General features: G+C 40.1%; 1 protein-coding gene across 2 annotated transcripts in view; it reads right to left on the bottom strand.

Moving 5' to 3' along the window:
• Nucleotides 1–699: 699 nt before the first annotated feature.
• The window catches only part of RRAS2 (RAS related 2), a 45,702-nt gene continuing 26,665 nt past the window's right edge, over nt 700–19,736 (bottom strand). For both annotated transcript variants that reach the window (XM_052811368.1, XM_052811367.1), the window contains exons 2-6: nt 14,107–14,194; nt 13,268–13,370; nt 10,794–10,902; nt 2,627–2,745; nt 700–2,155 (exon numbers count right to left, since the gene is read on the bottom strand). In XM_052811368.1, the coding sequence (XP_052667328.1) occupies nt 2,068–2,155; nt 2,627–2,745; nt 10,794–10,902; nt 13,268–13,370; nt 14,107–14,194 (507 nt within the window). In that variant the 3' untranslated portion in view covers nt 700–2,067. The remainder of the gene's footprint in view (nt 2,156–2,626; nt 2,746–10,793; nt 10,903–13,267; nt 13,371–14,106; nt 14,195–19,736) is intronic.

The raw sequence follows: 19,736 nt of genomic DNA, 5'->3' as shown, positions 1-19,736 counted from the left end.
TCACAAATTCAGTCTCAAGACAACAAATCACAGCATGTGTGTTAACTCATTCTAATGCTACACATTTAATGACTTAACTCCAGAGAGCTTTAAATACTTGAGAAAACACATGGTGTTTGCTACAGGCTGTAATTTCTTACATTTGACTTGAAAAACATAATCCATCTCCCAAATGTACTTCCACTGTATCTTCTTGTTTGAACCTTCTATGCATTATTCATAAATAGCCTTTAATCAACTGAACTTTATTTAAAGGGGAGTGGAGGGGGGAAGCTAGCCACTATCTCAAAACAGTATTACACAACCTAATCTAAATTACATTAAAAAAACCTTACTATGCATGGCACTAGTGTTACTTCTAGGTTTAATGCTTTGCTGCTGTAAAGGTAACTGGAACTCATTTAAGCACTGTTTTCTCAGCAGAGACTTTTACAGATTTATGGCAGAGCACCTGACAGTGAGCATAGCCTGAAAACACAAGAATTGTTGATTGACCACCAACTACATACTTCGAGCCAAAACAAACATCAGCACTTATCATCTATCATGGCTTTTCTTTACTTCCAAGCTTGAAGAAGGGTCATGCAGACATGCATATCTATCTCCTAACTAGATCCCACCACCACCTTCTTCCCCCCACCCCCCAAAAATTCAGGTTTTGGAAGAGAGTCAGAAAGAGGCAATGTGCTTACCCCCCAATAATGGTTAGATCATCTTTAATTCTAGCACCTGAAGTTATACAAGGGTTTGCTTAATAATCAAGTTTCAAAGAACTGTTGGACACATTCAGTAAGGTGACAACTGTGCAATACCACTCAGTATTTCAATATCAGGGACCATACTCTTGAATTGTTTAAACACAATCCACAGAACTCAAAATTAAACAACCATCCACAGTTTAACTAAACAATCAGTTAAAAGTCTTACAGTTTAATAATTCACATAATGGTCAGTCTTTAGTAAGGGATACTGAAATTCATTAAAACACAACACTAGATTTTACTCTATGGGTGTGCTGGGCTGGCACATAATTGGCCATTCTTGGGTATAACCGGAAGAGTAAGGAGAAGTTTACCACAGTTTGGCAAATCCCACATTTTGTCAGTTAAAAGTGAACTGTGAGAATTAAATACTCATCTTTACATATACACAAGTTATGCTGTGAAAGCATATTTGCTTACAAACATATAAAAATACTTGTTAACTAGTTTGATAAGAAAATAATGTATAAAAGTATATAGCAAAAACATTTAATCATCTCTGACAATGGAAAGATCAAATTCATTTTTATATCACATGAAACAAAAACAGCTACAATTTTAGTTTTCCTTAATCCCTTACCCAGAAATACAAAGGAAGACACAATTTGTTTCCAAACAAATGATGTGAAATTTCTTAATAAGCTGAAATGCCTCAATCCAGAATGAGCTCAGGTATTTGGCCATATCCTAATAGTAGTAGTAATCATCCTGTAGCTGTTCTGGATTCATAAAATAAATACAGTAGACTGTTTTGGCCACTGAAATAAAACTGCAGCATAAATGACAGATGAAAATTTTTGCTGACAATGAAATTCAGTGTAGGTTTCTTAAGGCTAGCTGAATACTCAAGTCTAATTTAACTGAGGGCAAAGCGCCAATCCACCCCTTTTTTTAAAAGTATTCTCTATACTTCAATATAGGTCTTTGTAATAGCTAATGAAATGTCAGAAGTAAAAATAAATTAATTCACAAGAGACAACTTAAGCACAACTTCAACACCTTGTCCTACACGGTTTTGTTTCATCTCCTTTGCGAATAAAACTCCACAAGGTGCAAGCTCTTAAGGGAGAGAAGGAAGGAACTGTGGTATTAAAGAAGCAGCCTTAGTGTTTTGTTTTGAAGTCTGCCCCAGAATGACTGAGTCTTCTTCAAGAACTATTCTGCCAGCTTCTTGGACTAAGGCTATTCTGGTGACCACTTTTAGGACATGCACATATAAGGCTAGACCAATACCAGAAGTGATGTAAAATGATGGAAAGAAAAAAAAAAAAAAATCTGGCAGCTGATAGCTTGGTTCTTGGGATTCTCAGAAAATAACACAATGGCAGCCTTTCTTGTCTTTTTCTTTCCGTGTTGGCTCTGGTGAAGGAGGGCACTCTTGTTCTTGAAATTTCCTGGAAATAGGTATTTCAAATTAAATTCATAGAATCATTTTTGGTTAAATAAAAGTAAATACTGTATTTAAAGTTACAGTTTTTACACTTCTGTAGAGGATGGACTGAGTTTTGACACTCTACTGATTAAGTGAGTGATAAAGGGGGTTTGGGTTTGCCTTTTTTTTTTTTTTTTTAAAGAAACCATTTTTTACAGAAGGCCAATTTCAGATTTAGTCTATCAGGTGTACTTACTGGGTGATCAATAAAATCTGAGACATTAAGGTGAAGAAATTCTTTCAAATACATACTACATTCATGTAAACATTTTTTCTAATACACAGGAATATTTTATAATGGAGAACATTGGTCAAAGTTTACAGGTAACAGCAGGCAGAATTTTCTTAGTGATTTCCTACTACATTTCAATACGTTTGCTGTAGCTATCCATTAATGTAGGGACATTAATTACCTGGTCTCAAGTTATCATACCTTATAACTCTGACAAGTTCATGAAAAGCTTGGTCTACGTTCAATCTGATTTTTGCTGAGGCTTCCATGTATGTTACTTTAAGTTGCCGTGCTAGCTGCTGACCTTCCTCTTGCGTCACCTGTAACAGACACCAATCATTAAGTTCAAGGCTTCTGCAGGCATGTTCGTATCAGTAGACACTGCGTATACATGTTAAGGATCTATTTCCCTCAAACAATAATGCTTATTTGGCCACAGAAGAGTTTCCACACTGTCCACATAATATGACTGGGAAACAAACCCACATAATGCATCTTTTCAAATGCAAGTGAAGACTTTTTTAAAAAAAGTTTCTGCAGTAGACAAAGACTGATCCTCCAAGGAATTTCCCTCACTGCAGCTGCCTCCTCTTCACTTCAGTTCTGCATAACAAGACCAAGTTTTCCTTCACAGGCATACAAGAGTCCCTCACTCCTCCCTCCTCAAAGCAAGTGCTTCAGTCAGCCTCTGATGGATTTCTAACAGAACTGTGAATACTATTGCTAAATTCACCTTCTCCCTGTCCCAGCTAAATCTAGAGAAAAAAAAAAATCAGATTACTAGTTTTAAAACAAGAACTGATGTTTAGCTTCTGAATCTTTATAAAAGTAATTAAAAAAATCTGTTTATGACACAGCAAAATATTAATATAGCCAGTTTTAAACATAGCTTAAATTACAAGAGATCTAAGAATCCATGAAGCCCGCAGGCTATCCAGAGACATTAAAGAAAGCCTGTCTACCTCTTGACTCCTTCAGACAGAGGAAAGGGAGATGAAGAAGAAATAATGAGCATCATAAAGAGATGGCATAAAATTTGAAGTCACGAAGCAGAAGGCAGGAAGCTAGTGGACCATTACAGGAAGGAGTAAGTCAGTCACAGGGCAAAACCAAAGGAGATCACTGCATATTTTTGGATAAAGTAGAAAGCAGCAAGGTCAGACAACAGAAGGCCACCCTGAGCAGTGCAAGGCATGCAAGGCTTCAACGGGAAGGTCACCCACAGGGCCAGGGAGGAAAGGGCAGCTTCCAGCGATAAGAGGAAGTACAACAGATTTTGCCAAGACAATGGCTAGTGGAAGAAATGTCAAAGATTACACTGCTTTCACAGAAAAACGTTAAACCAGCATGTAGAGGACTGATATGATGAGAACAAAAAAGTATGAGTGTTTATTTTTCATTTAGTTTTGAAGAGGCACTCAGATATTCACTTAGATTAAGCAGCTACACAGAAATGGAAATAGATGGGAATAGAGAAGCATCATTGGCAGCGTTCACCACAGCACAAGATACAGAAGTACTTTTTAGCTTGCAAAATACTTTCCTAACAGCTACACATACGGTTTGAGCGCCTTCGTGCACAGCATCTCAACGCTTTTGATTCCTCTGTCCTTAGCACCCCCAGTGTATTTTATATTCATACATTTACTGCTGAATTGAGGGCTGCTCCCACTAAACCCTCATGAAGCTCTACAAGGAACCCCAGCACCTTGTGCCGTTAGCTGTACTAACTCAGGATGTATCTGGTGATCTCAAACACTCATGGAAACTCTACATTTATTTCAGTGTTATTACCATCAGCTGAAGCCAAAAACCACCCTCAAAACCAACCCAACCCCAAGATCAACTACTGGAGCTGCACTTTTAACTGCAGGGCACAAAGTGAGAACGACTGAGATCCTTCAATCCTCCACTGCAGCCTGAAAACTGAATGATATTCAAGATTCTTGCTCCACTAGCTAACAAATCCACTTCCACCTTCCTCTCTAGCCCCAGATGTTGAAATATCCTTATTCCAAAGCTTATGAAGGCTGCACTTGGAGAAACATTTGTAGCTGTTTTCTGGCACATCAATGACATTGCAGAATCCCCCAAAATTTGCATCAGGGCTTCCAGAACCTTCTATGCACCTCTGCCTCCTTCACCAGACAAAAGTAAGTTAAAGTATGGATATGGCAGTTTTTGCAAAACCAAACCCCTTTACTTTTCTTCATCCCACCATAGTCTACTGTAGCCCCAGGAAGTGAGAGGCTAAAGTCTAATAAAAATAAATAATTGGGAAAGAACGTATAGTCCTGAAGAGAAACTGAACCCGGTCTTTAAACATATGTGGTTACTACTTTCTTCATTACTGTTATCTAAAGCACATTAGAGGTACAAGTCAAACAAATACTGCAATAAAGTCAAGCTACACTTCCACAATATTCTGCATTATTAGAGGCAACATTAAAGTCCTTATTGTATTTACTAGAATATCTGTGATTGCTTAATTCCAAAATAATCTTTTTGTCTATCTTACAAGTATATTGTCAAGTAGCTTGTGATCAACTTTAGTGACCTCAAAGTCAGTTTAAAAAAAAAATATTTGGTTTTGGGCACACTACAGAAGCATTTGCAGTGCCCAAGCTGTAAATTAGAGGCCAGAACATACCAGTTCCATTTTCAAAGCTGAGAGAAATGTAGTAAGTACAAACATAGAAATACTTGAAAAAAAAAAAAAAAGATATGAATTTACATCTTTTTATTTTCCCTTCTCACGTACGACAACCCTGTGTCATGACAGGCTTTTCAGTATGTGTGATGGGAGAGCTTAAGTGTCACCAGCAAAATAAAAACTAAATTCTTTTTCTTCAAAGAACACTGTATTTTATTTTGACAGAAGTAAAGAGAACCACAGATTTTCTGGTAGTAACTGTGTGTATACATGTGTGTGTGTTGGTTCTGCAGTCAAAGTCTCTTAAGTTTTGGTAAGCTTAAGGCTGAATACAAATGGGAATCACAATGCTTATCCTTTATTACAGGATATTTTACTGTTTGTTTTTAGGTATCATTCATTCACGCTGTTCAGATATTTGGTAAAAGTTTCTCTAATTAAACACCATTACAGAAGATGCAAGTGAGCAAGTCAAACATGGAAAAGCTTATTCCCCAGCTCCCTAAGTTAACAGTCTTCTTACTGAAAGAGTTTCCCTTTGAGTATCTGTGCAAGAATCCTGTGAACATATCTCACGTGGTCCTCCCTCTTCACTACTGTAGCTGAGAACCATCAGAAATATATTCATTTCTGAAGTTTCTGTTTTTTCCTCCACCTAAAGCAACTCTACGAGGCTGCCTAACCTAACACTGCATCTGTATTTTGCCTGGACACTTACGCAAGACCAAGGGCCACATTGTACCTGCATCAGCAGGTAACAATTTCCTCAGGTTTGAGAGGAATCCATTTCTACCTCCTTGTGGTCACCCTACAGTGCTCCCTGCACAGAAACATTGCCCATTCCTACCGAGAGCTCCATCACTCCTGAAGACTGCATCTGTCATCCTGATTTTCTGCCTCACCAGCCCACCCAAAAGTGCCGCTTGTTCATGCTTACAGTGGGCTACCACAATGCTTTTCTGAAGGGGTAGTTCACTGTCCACTAATTCTATTTTGTCCGCATTCCCATATAAAAGGTCACTTCGGTGCACACAAACTGTGGTTATGAAGCACTGACACATATTCAAACAGACCGACTTGCTGTGTTTGAATACTGCATCAGATGCCTGATTGCTAGTTATCTGTAAAGCTCAAAGTCAGGCAAGCCATGGGAAGACCTGAAGGTACAATGCATCTGTGAGAACAGAGGCATCACTATATATGGCCATAAAAATCTACTACCTCAAGAAGCTATTGTCACACTTTCATACCAGGTCACAATAGTTAAGAGAAAGGCCAAAAGGAAATGTTAATGAATTTGGGTAGGCCACCACCGAGGTCCCTGTACCCATCCACCCCCTGGAATAAGCCATCTCAGGCCAAGTTATTTGTGAAGCAGTGAGTCTGCAAAACCAACATATTAACTGCTTGTTTGCTAGCATCTAGGCTGATGCCGATCAAGGTCAAAGCCGGAGGCTGCTTGCCTGGGATCATCAGCTTTGCTCATCATCTATCTATGCATAAACTGAAGTCACTTGGACCTCTCTTTAAAACCTTGCTTTAAAGGTATCTAGCAGCACAGATGATCTTAGCACTAGGTCATTGTATTAGTTCAATCATGATGCAAAAGCAAAAACTAGCATTTAATAAAACCCAAGCACTCTCCTGTTGCAACTTGGATTTTCCTTGAAACCCTGCCATCTGGGGAATGATCAGACTTGACCCAGTTTAAGCTAGCAGTTATCTACAAAAAGTCATACATATCCTGCACTGACAAGTCTACTCCTCCATCAGTAGTGGTTATTACTAAAACATCTGGTGCTCTACTGAATTGTCTTACTGTAAAAACATCCAGTGTTGAGTTGTACGGAATTAACCCATTTAAGAGAAAGACTGCTACACAGCATTTATTTTAAGGAAAGAGCAATGAGAGATGGTGCTTTAATTTTGGTTTGGTTTCACAGTCACCAATCTGTGACTGGGGAAGCTGGAAACACTGGTAACTTTATTCCTTATCATACAAGGACATTCTAAAGACTAACACTTGCTCATCCTCTAATAACTCATTTTTCTTTGTCAACCTAACCTGTGGATATTGAGGACTTTGCCTCCCATACCACAAAGGATACAAAGTTACAAGAAGTCTGCTAAACTTCATTCAGCTATACAATTATTACCTAGCACGTTACTGTTTCAAACTTCCTTTCACCACTCTTCTTCCAAAAACACCTGTGAGCTGACCAATAGTATATTACAGCCACCACTATTTTAGACTACACCTTTGGAATGCCCCAACACCATCAAGATCATACTATCATCTGTGCACTTCTGCTGTACAACTCAGTTCATTTTTTTCTTGAGAAACATTTGCCACCACACAAAGATTATTAGTTATGCATAATTTGCTTCCAAATTTATGGTATCACAATGATAGTACTCTCTACTGTGTTCAACTGCAAAACACGGTTACTTGCATAAAGGTGGGGTCAGACCCTTGAGATATCCAAAACTTTCGTACATGTTTAACTCTTTTAGGCTCCAGGAAGATTTGTGTGTTAATTCTATTCAGTATCATTTGCCGATCAAAACACACACTAAATTAACTGAGTTTTATGCTCTCAGAGGTAGCATGTGTTCTCTATTATTTCACTAGTTTGCCTCCTGCCTTTCAGAAAGAGGTGGCAGATGTCTAGTACAAGTAGTTTTGCTCTAAAAACTCACACCCAGCTTCCTGAATTTCTAAAAATGCTACTTAAATCCTGAGGCTCAAAAACGTACATTTGTAATTAAACAAGTTAGGAAACTAAGTTGACTTCTTGTAGAACTGCCAGATAAGCAAAAGGAGTGCAGTGTGACACTCTAGCCTGGCTGATGAGGTTTTCGGTGTAACCAAAGTGAGGCCTGACACACCAGCAGACTGGAAATGCAAAAAATGAAGAGAACTAGCACTTCTCACATTTTGCCTACAAGTTAGAGCCTGGGGACACCCCACACTTCCCACTCACCCCAGCACTCCTAACCAAGGGGAAGGAGTACTCTCACCTTTGCCCCCAGACCTCCCGTCGCAGCTGCCCGTGCAGCAAACCTGTAGCCAGAGCAGGATGACCTTGCTTGTCGGGCTGAAGTTTTTCCATACGTGGAGAGGCACGGTGGTAGGACTAGTTTTCAGCCAGATAAGCAAGCTGGTCCAACTCGCTGGGTGCCTGCACCGAGAGTTCGCGTGACGGAGCAGAAACAACTCCACCGATGAAGTGGAGACTCTGGCTGCTTTTCACATCCAGCTGATAACATCTAACTGCTTGCTGCTGCCAAAAGGCGAGGTCTCACTTTCTTCCCCCCACCCCAACTCCTCCCTGCTCTGCTCCCAGCCACAGTCCCACGCCTTCTCATGCTTTGAGCACTGGCACTCAAATCTTTCTGCAAGCTGATTTAACTCACACAGGTCCCAGAAAGCCATTCCAGCTCATCTGTTATCCTCCCCATCTAGAGAGATGATTCAACTCAGAAAGTGCTTCAAGTGAGAGCTAGGGCCAGCAAAGGAAAGAGCAGGAATGTAAAAATCAAGGGGGAGCTAAGCCTCTCCCTTCTGGGGACTGATTATGTCAGCTCAGCATCCCCAAACAATTCCTTCAGACTGACTTAAGGCCAACTGAAACACACCATGTGCAGGGGAAGGGGCAGGGAAGAGTTAAGAACACACAAGTAGCTGTTTCAGTAATCCTGGAAGTGCTTTTTCAGTTACAGCTGTCTAAGCCCCAAGTTATGATGGAAGTCACAAATCCACCAATTTGCATGTAAACTGTGAGTAATAGTACCAAAAGTTATGCTCCTCAGCACCTTATCAATTAAGGCAATTAATATAGCCATAAAAAGCAAAAGGACCTTTTGGGGACATATGCTCTTATTTGTGTTCAGATATAAGCAGCAAAACTGTGAAGTTAAGCAATTTGAAAACAGCTACTTTGAGCTCAAACATGTACCAGCCCACCATCATCTGAAAAATCAGCTAGGAATCAGGTGCAGAGGGACTAGCAGGAGAAGAGGTGGCAGGCACCCCTTTCTACCTTTAAGGGAGAAACAGATGCAGTGTCATAACATTAGGAGGGTGGAGGACAGAGACCAAAGTTCAGAACTGTTTCTAGAAATGGACCTACAGGATTACAAACTACATTTGCAGGTATCCTCTGAGAACTCGGGTGACAGCAATGATGTTACTTCCCTCCCAAAGCATCTGGACGTTTGTCCTTCAGCAATTAGTTTGCAGAACAGTTCAGTTTCACCTACATGATTTCCATGCCAACATTTGTGCATGAGATAAAGTACATTGTGTTCCAGGACCTGCAAGGCTATATTCGGGAATTTTGATGGGGGCACGATGGTAACTGAAGAGTGAAAGAGTTTCACTTCTGTCTCAGGGGTAGGCTGATAGTTCTGTGCACGTGCGAGCACACAAAGTTACTTCTGATGACTTTGTGAGCTACTTCTGTGAAAACTTCTTTCAAGACAGTATCTTTCTGCATAGGTTTTAATTTTATTGTGATCTTTCTACACAGGTTCTGGGGTAAAGAGGCTGTGACAATCAAGGAAGCATACTCAACAGGGACTTTTTTGTACTGAAGGTTTTATGTTGTATTCAAGAAACTCCTTCAACAACAACATACTAACCCACTAAACTCTTTAACATTATTTGTTCTGAACCTAATTTCTTCTTGTTCCAGCCACTGTTTTTTGACAGAGAAAAGATTTTATTTAGCAAAGAACAAAACCTATGTAAGCACTTGTGGACAGAAACTTAAGTCATGTCCTGGGACACAAATCTGAGAATATCTTGTTGTTTAAAGCTATGTTTTCCTTGTGAAACTCTTAAAATAACTATAGCAATTTTAGTAATATTTAGTTTACTCTCAGATAAAAATCAATCGTGTTTGCTACCAAGCTTTAAGGGTCATCTTACTGTCTCAGGAGAAAATAGTAAACTTCTGAAATAAGTTGCTGAAGAAGAAAACAAGTTTGATGCCTGTTCCTTTCCTGCTGATGTAGTAAGATTGTTTTCATTTCAGCTCAAATCAATTTGTTTCATGAAAAATCAAGAGTAAACAGGGAAAACAAATTTAAATCTTCTTCAAATCATTCTAAAACAAATCTTTTAAGCTCTCTTACAACTAGAGGTGAGGTTGACATCTACTAGTTTCAAAACTTTAAGGTACATAAACACGACAGTAATTGTGTTGCTGTACTTCCAACTTTTAAAGCTTTAAGTCACTTATGCAGAAGATGAGTGGCCAAATAGAAAACAGTGAACGGCTACTCATTTATACACAACAGCAGTGAACGGTAAAAGCAACAGCACTGAAGTCTCAGGATCGTTAGAGCTAGTGCTGGAATGCACTCTGCTTGGCACAGCGTGCTATGGTGAGTAACAGAACAGAGTAATTAGACACGTTCGTGCCTGAGTAATCAAGTCATGACAGAAAACTCTCAAGTAGATGTGAATAGATTTGGTCTCAACATAACCCCACTGAGTCAGCCAGAACATGTGCTGTATGTGGAATGCCATCATGCTTCTAAGATTCTTCAAGTATAGAAACTGAGTGTAGTTGTGTTTCTTGCATTGGAATTAGCATGATACGATTTTTTTTTTTTTTTCATTTGTTTCTTGTTCCCACTCTATTTTGGGGAGGAAAACTGTAAACTTTCTTCTAGAAAGTGAGCAGTAACTAATAGCAAATGAATTACCTGTCTTTGGTGGTCCAGATCTGCTTTATTACCAACTAGAATCATAGGAAACTCATCACGATCTTTCACTCTAAGAATTTGTCGCTGAAACTTATAGATTTCTTCAAAACTGTAAAAGAATAGAAGTAGAGTATCAGTGTACTAATTCATAGATTCTCAGGTTCTGTAGAAATTCAGAAATAATGAGTCACCTATTTGGACTTGCCCTGTCATGCCACACAAGCACAGACAGCTGCAGGCACTCCAGAGTCCACTGTCACAGCATGACCAGTTAGAGAATCATTCAACACTCAAACTAAAAGAATCCTCAAGTTAGCAGTGTGCTATGCACTGGACTTAGGTGGGGCTGCAAGGTAAGCAAAATGCTTATTGTGTCTCAATCTGGAGGGACCCGGATGCCAATGTGTTGCAGAGAATCAAGCAACCACAGTCCATTTTACAAATATTGACTTTGGAGTTCAACTCTGGCTAGAATATTCAAACTACAGTCTACAGACCCTGGTGATCAATTTCAGCTGGCAACCTCCACAGCTACTTCTAGGAATTTTGGGGGAAGCTATCAAAGCTGGAAAATTTTATTTCTTGAAGAACCAAAAAATGGCAAGGCTAAATGATCAGAAAGCTTTCCAGTTACCAAATAAGTTATACCAGGTATTGATGCTGTTCAGTAAGGAATATTCCAGCAGTGCTTAAGGGAAGGCAAGCAAAGCAGAAAGCTTCTCCAAGGACAGTATATTAAACAAGCTAATTCTGGCCTAAACAAGGATTTTTGGAGGAAAAAAAAAAAAAAAAATCACCGCTTTCAAGTAAACACTGTTAAAGCTACATCACTACATAAGGAGCTTCAGCACGGATGCTTGCAGACAATTACACATCCTTTGGAGCAGACTTCCCAAGCACTATGTTTAGTCCCAGGCATATGAAGCCATTTACACTCAGATTTGCAAACTAAAATTTAAAAGCAAGATGATCATCAGTAAGAAAGCTGCATTAAAAAAAATTATGTAGTCAGATATGACAGTGCCAATCCACCTCATCCATACAAAGCAATTATGAGAAGGAAGGTGAATTAGAAGGAAGTGTGCCACTAAGCATAGCTGGACCTCCATTTAGGTATGCTGGTTCAATACTCTGCTCAGAAGTCTGTAGCAACTGGAGGAAGAGTTGAAAGTTACCAACTAAGTCATGTAGATTTCGTCTTGCTACAGAATTACTTTCTACCACACAAGGGACAGACACCCCTAGCAGTTACTTCATTGACAGGCAAGGTAAATGAAAACTCTGCTCTTCAGAAGTCTGAGGGACTTCAGAGAGGACAGCAATATACAGGTTTAATGTGTCAAGACCCGCTTAAAATCAAGGCAGACCCATAGCCAGAAGAACAGAGAAAAACTTAAGATTTTTAGACAAAACAAGGAGTTCACGTGACTACTTCAAAAAATCTACAGTCCTCTGCAGTAAAAATATTAATGTTAACACAAGTGGTCAGTATGTCTGAAATTCACAGACCCAGATCTCTGACAGAAGTCTAAGAGTCTATTCTGGACAGTACATCAAGATAATTTATACATTTAGCAGCATTCTTAAGTGTAAGATACAGGTCCAACAGAAACACGATCATGCTCCATAGAATATTTATCTTAATTCTCATTACAGAGCTGTTCATAAGATAAGTAACTTATGAGAGCCTAGACTGAATCTGTAAGGGGCAGGGGGGTGAGGTGGTGGTGGTGGAACAGACAAAATTTTGTGACTTGATTGCTCTTCTGTTGCAACCTGAAACAAGTGGAAGGACAGATCCCTGAGTATTTCTCCTTTATTACTACATATCTGATAAGCTCAGTGGAGGAAGATCGCAGCCAAAATGCTAAGTGACTGTCTGTATATACACAGCAGTCTCCGACTCTTACAATGATCAGGAGCTACCTGACCAAGCTCCATGAGCTTCTAAGAAGGTATGTTTCATCTCAACTCTGCGGTCAATCAGTTATGCAGGTTCCAGTCAATTCATGGGAGTAAGCAGAGTAAGCACTGCCTGCAAAAGACTGCAGAGACATACCCTGAACTGGGTACACCTGTTCAGAAATCCAGAGCCAGGCACTCAACGTTGATGACCACACCGCAAGGGGATATTTCTAAGAATTGATCAGACCGATGAACTGATAGCATGTTGCCCTTAGTTTAAATTTCTATCACTTCCAGGAAACTAGTATTCTGGACTGTAATGAAGTGCTTGAATAGAGCTGTCATTTTTTTGTGTATACTTGCAAGTCATCTATTGCAAGAGACAGATACTTTCAGCAAGTGATTGGTTTAAAATGGGTTTTCATCAGGGCTGAAAGAGCATCACACCATAGAATCTAAGAGGGAACGCATACGTAATGTTTCTGTTTGAGATTGTTTCAATAAAGGATAAGTAGCAATTTAAGATTAATTACAACTTTCTTGTTTTAATAACTTGACATCAGGCTTACCTTCCTCTATCAGTGACTGAGAAAACAAGCAGAAAACCCTCCCCTGTCCTCATGTACTGTTCACGCATGGCTCCAAATTCTTCTTGTCCTGCTGTATCCAGAACTGAAAATAAGCAAAACACCGATTACTATAGTTCACGTTCCTAGAGTATAGGCCAAGAAAAAAAAAATCCTTCCTAACAGAATATTGTGAGAACCTCTCCTGTATATTGTAATTAAGGAGAAATCACTTTTCACAGATACTATTGGGTTTTTGCTAAGATTCCCAACAAGTTCTTGGACCAACTGAACAATTCAAGACCAACTAAACAAACTGAACAACAAAGTTTGGTGGACTTTTGCTAAGTCACAACCAGCTGAAACAGCTGGAAAATGCTTAGAGAAGACTTAGGGATGGGGGTTGGGAAGGTTGCTGGTTTGTCCTTAAAGAAATCACTGACAAGGGAGAACTGAAACTTTTAAAGCAAAACATTTATATTGCACTTGGGAGAGTCAGCACACAACAGCCAAGCAATGTGTTTTTCATTCCACCATGTCACACAGGTAACTGCCAGGAGTTATGTAAATTCTTCTAGTTTTGTAGGCACTAAGGCTTTGGGGATAATTCTTCAAAAAAACGTCCAATTTACTTGAGACACACATAAATAAGGCATAAGGACTTCAAATCCTGGGCATCTCATTAATAAAACAAAGGTAGGCAGCTTTTATCAGCCACACACTTACGTAAAAACCACATGCTGCACAGTTGTTTACCTGCATTACATTTTATGCATACAGATGCCAGCACTGGCACCAACAGCTACAGGCTGTTAGTACTGTGCTTTAGCTAGGCTACTTACTGTCCAAGCGCGCAGCTCGTTCATCTATGACACATTGCTTGGTGTAGGAGTCTTCAATCGTTGGATCATAATCCGTAACAAAATAGGACTGCAGAAAATAAAACAAGTTTGTGTGTAAGACAAGCACATATAGGACACTCATCAAGTAAGATGCTAGAACTGTATGCTTGGCAGCTTAGGGAAGATGAGCAGGTTTTACCTGTATATAACCGTTTGCCACTATCCAAAAAGATAGCAGGTAACAGCTTTTCTATTCCTAGTAAACACTCGTAAATTGTAGAAATTACCAGCAGAGTCACTGAATTTACTGGATTCCTACAGAATTTCTAGCATTTTCTAGAGATTTCTGGTAACTCCTGGAATTTCCCAGCAGGAATCCCTAGAAAGTTTTAGTCTCTAACAGCTTTTAAGGTCTCCAGTAAGTGCTAAGCTTCTCTGAACTTCTGGTAGGGTTTAGAAGTTTTTTGGAATTCTCAAAAGTTTCCAGGATTTCTTGCCCTGCTCCCAGAGGCAGTAACTTCTAGGAAGTGCCAGGATTTTTTCAGCTCTTTCTAGAATTCTCTAGCAGTTTTATAATAATTTCTATAAACAGCTCCATGCTGCTGGCACTTAAGTTTGTAAGCTGTATAAAGTTTAGTGTGTCATCCTTTTTCCTAGCACTTCTCTCCTGGTTTTAGTGACTGTAAGCACACACACCCTCCAAAAAGACAACTCCTGAAAGCAGAATAAGCCATGTGTCATCCATTGCCTAAGCCCAAGGCTCCACCAGATACTGCCAGCCTGTTATCACCAGAACTGCAAAGCAAAGCACACTCTGGTACATCTTTCTAGAGACTGGGTGACCTGGTATCAAATACTTGGGTAACAATACTATCTGAAGACAACGAGTTCAGATTTCAAAGGATGAATGTGTAGCTTGCATGCAGTCATAGCAATGTTATTTTCAACCAAAACTAAAGCACATCGGCATAACAAATCCGAACTCAGATCAAATTCCTCCCCCCCGTGCTCAATGCAGCAGCCACTGGGGATGCGTACTACCCCGACTGTTCAGAAATCAAGCACATCGGGCACGTGTGCACCCAAATGAATACCACAGTAACTGAAGGAGTACTACCTGCATACGTTACTCAGTTCTGTAAGCCAGTAAGGAAATAGGAATGCTTTAAAACTACATATTGGCTCCTAGGAAGCAAAAAAAATAGGCAGGTATTGTTTTTGCATTAAGCAGGTATCACCAAAACCAGGGTGCATCTCCCTATTCATGTCAAAATTAATAGTTCTCACTGAAACATCTTTCCCATCACACAAATCCAAAGATACCAACAAGACACCACTCTGTTCCTCTAAACTTACCAAAGTCAAGTTAACAGATGTCATGGTAGGGGAAAAAAAAGAAAAAAGAAATAACTGAAATTACAGCACTAGCCCACTAACCTTCTCCAGACACATCATTGTCAGTGCAGAATACAGTTAACTCTGTTCTTGCAGACACAGTTTTATTAACGTGGTTGTATTTGTTCTTGTCCAGTTTCAATTTGGAGTTGCCTACGAGGGCTGGCTGCAGTACTCTGTCCTGGCTGCACCCAGCTGCCTCCCACCATTTGTGCATGTTCGGGCTAGGTTTCTGGTTTAACAGCATGGACATGGGTTCCCCAGCAGAGCTCATCAGCTGAGCTGCAGCTGCCTTCCTGGGAGGAACACATCACTAGTTCTAACACACTCTACCAGCTGCGTATACTATATATAACCTATGCTCATATACCACAACCTCACCATCATGCCGTTGGCTACAGGAAGAGTATGTACAGGTTGTTGTTGACCTGTTCCTTTAGCTCTGGCACCATACTGAAAAACTGCTGACCCCTAGAGCAGAGACACTGAACAGCTCTGCACATCATCTCCTTTGCATTTTAAGCAGACATGAATAAACTGTCCTCTCAGGATACACCTACACAGTAGTCTCAGTCGCTCTGCATCAACAGCACCAGTGTGTAACCAGCTACCATCAGGTAGCAATAACATTAAAACCACCATGTTCCTCTCCAAGAAGGATAAAATCCTAGCAATCTGTCCCACCAGAGATACCTGTGACACACAAGATGCTGTAATTCACTCCTTTCTCACAGTGTTTCACGTAAGTCAAGTTGCTCACTTCTGGAAAAGAAATGGTTTCTCCCTTGTTTAGAACATTCGCCCAGGCTAAGCAATCTCCTCCCTCCAACCCCCTCCAAAACCCCACTTACACAAAACAAAAAAACCCCAAACAAAATCTCCCCCCACCCAAATTCAAACAAACCAACAGGTATGGGCTCCTAAATGGAGCACACAAACAAACTTCAAGTCTTTCAGCCGAAGAGTACCAATTTGCAGACAGCAGAACATCTCACCATGGAACAAGCCCCAGAAGATGCTGTTCAGACTACAAGTTATTCCTTTACCTTGCTTCTCTACAGATTTAAAGAGGAAAAAACCACAGCCTTCAAAACTGTTCTTGTCTTTTCTTTTGCCTGCATCCATGACTCAAAAAGTGCTATCCAGGAGCTTAAGAACAGACTTTTTGAGGAATTAATTTATTCATAAACCATAAATCAGGTCTCAAGTCTTCTGTGGCCTTTAACAATCTTTGAAAAATGGAAGAGAAATTCCCTTATGAGAACATACAAATGTGTAAATAAATAATTTACAGAATCTGACTTTAGAAGGGACAATCATAAGGAAAGGAATTTAAGTCCTATGTTTCATTAAGGAAACAATGTAGTATTTATAAGAAAAACATTAGGTGACTAAACCATGGTCTCACCGTCAGTATTCAGGATTCTAATTTGGAAGATAGAGCACATGCTCTGAAGTTACTCTCTAACCCTCTCCAGCTTCAACTTTCATTTCTCTGTCCTGCAGAATTCAAAGTTACTGTCTGACCCTTTACATCTATAAAATGGTAAAGTATGTCAAGTTTTAAATAAAAGGGAGAATTTGGAATCAATTTATTTCACTCTCACGCAGCAGTATTAGTAGACCACCTAAAGCAGCAAGTTTATATCCAACAAGGGCAATACTTTTCACTGAGAGAAGTCAGAAAAAGAAAACCATAATCATCTCAGAGGGATTCTTCATATTTTCCTTATTCTCTGTCCAAAGGCCAAGAGCTGCAGCATGTTTTGTAATCTCCAGGGCATTTCTGTGATTCTCTCCACCCTTTATTGGTTTGGTTTTTGTTTGGTTGGGGGGTTTGTTTGGGGTTTTTTGTTTGTTTTGTTTGTTTGTTTAAATGGAAACTACACACAAAGCAAGAGTGCCAGACTAGGTACAGAGACATGGAACACGATTCCTCCTTCAAAAAAGGGAACAAGACTAAGTTGCCCTGATGCAGCATCAGCCACACCTCAAATTCAGAATGAGCAGATACCAGAGCTCCGCCATTTAACAAGTCTCTTATGAGCAATTTCTTCCTTCCCATTGAGCTGCCACTGCCAAATCTGTTGTCACAGCACAGGTTTGCAAGAATTAGCATTGTGGTTTACCTCTGGGCACTGGACAAAACTAATGTGCCTGAAATAGCTACTGGTTTTGAAGGAGTCTTCCCAAATTGCACTGGGACTATTTGCCACAGGGAGCACGTCAACCACAGCTTGCAGGCCTTATTCAGTCAGGGCTGATTTACAAAAATTAGATGTAGCCAACACAGTATTTATCAATCTGAGCAGAAATGGACCTTACTGCTGCTGTACAGACAGTGTTTGAAGAATTAAGGGATGGCAGAGCATATCCCAGAACACTCCCTGAGGCTGTACCTTTACTCCTGAATGCTATCCCACAACAGTGGGAAGGTGCCTGCACACCCAGCAAGCCCAAGACCATATACCAGCATAAGTAGCTTTGTAGAGGTCGAGTTTGTGGCAGAACTGCTTAAAAGACTAATAGGAGTGCAATTCCAGCAGATGCAAACAACTGCCAACCTACTGGTTTTAAACCAACGCTGAGTCCAGACAAATTTGAGGAGCATGCACACACCACAGTGTTTGAATACCCAGGGCTGGCTGCCGCGGTCTCCTTTGTGAAAGCCGTATGTGCAAGTCCTAACACTTCAAAGCAGTTGTCCTACTAAACTACCAAAATACCAGAAAGCAGGTGTCTCGGATGCCAGCTGGTACAAAACACATTGGACCGCTCTCTGGGGTGACCCGTTACAGATCAGGTTGTCAGAGCTGCTCTTCTAGGAGCACTTCAGTTTCTATGACAAATTGGAGGAGCTAAGTCTCATTCAGCTGGCTCCACCACAGTTGGCCACTGCCTGCAGGAAATAATTAGAAGAAATTAAGTTTCTTCTGTGAAAATAGTGACTTGAATATACTCTTCTGTTACACCACTCCCTTAATCACTAGCGAAATCAAGGCTCTTTCCACCCACTTCTAGAAGGGAAATGAGAAGCCAAGCCCAGTAGTCTCATCAACCATTCAATTTACCCAAAATATTATGCAACAAGTTTTCTAGGTTTCCTCTTTCTAAGAGTGCTGAGGCAATCAAGTCCAGATATGGGAAAGCCTGCCAAGGATGCAAGCCCTTTTGCAGAGATAAAAAAAAAAACCAACAACACAGAACAACAACAAAAACCCCATCCCTACACCACCTACATCATTTGCAGCTGGGCAACCCACCACTGAAATCCCTTCCTATACACACACTTGTCATCTTAAAAATGTATTTCAAACCCTATCTCCAGACCTTTGCAAGAGTTTCTACTTGTGGTGCTTGGGAACGATGACACTACTACACCAAATACTGCTCTAGCAGTCTTTCTCTATTTAAGGCAATAGCAATCCCTAAATCATTGTTTCAATCACTTGAGCCTTTTGGCAAGGAGAACATGTGAAAACTCGCTTTGAGTTTATCATCTTTCCCCTTTGTTACACTGCCTTTAATATACATGAGGGAATTCCTCCATTAGCTGGACTTGCTTACACGCTCAGGAGTCCCGTTCCATAAATTAATAAACACAACTAAGTAAAGATATCTTACATAGAAAGATGGAGAACCCCAGTGCAGTTTCACAGCTCTTATGCAGCTTTTCTTATTTATTCTTTGTAAGGTCATCAACAGTCCACAAGCTGAAAAGCCACTGGATTACTTTCTTTTGCACCAACATTGAAGTTTTAAGGTGAGAGACAAGTCAGATGTTATCAATGGAGAGCTGCTATAAGCTGCAGTCCAGAGGCTGGTTGCGTAAGGTGCTTCCTTTTATCTTTACACAAAGCTTGCAGGACTTGCAATGAAAGGCAGCCCAGCACAGTGGAAGCATACCACTATGAGTAAGCTGAAGGAGTGGTACATGCCAAAATACATATTCATCCTTGCTGTGTCTATAATCTCCATTTGTATTTACTAAATATACACTTAATGTTTCAAAGAGCCACTAGTTGCTTATTTAAATTTTTTCCACATGTTTAAAATTTTGGTTTCAATCCAGTGAAGGCAAGGAAATAGAAGGGTTTCCACCCTCCAGCTGAAGTTCCAGACCAGCTCTGGATTTAAATAGCATCTACAATTTCAGCATTGCAAATAGCCCAAACATCCTTCCTAGCTATAATTTATAAGTTAGAATTTAAAACAAACATGTTGGTGAATGCCAC

The sequence above is a fragment of the Harpia harpyja genome, chromosome 16 (genome assembly GCF_026419915.1).
Source record: "Harpia harpyja isolate bHarHar1 chromosome 16, bHarHar1 primary haplotype, whole genome shotgun sequence".
Taxonomy (NCBI): domain Eukaryota; kingdom Metazoa; phylum Chordata; class Aves; order Accipitriformes; family Accipitridae; genus Harpia; species Harpia harpyja.
The sequence above is the reverse complement of the archived record's forward strand: the minus strand, read 5'-3'. Positions and strand labels throughout refer to the sequence as shown.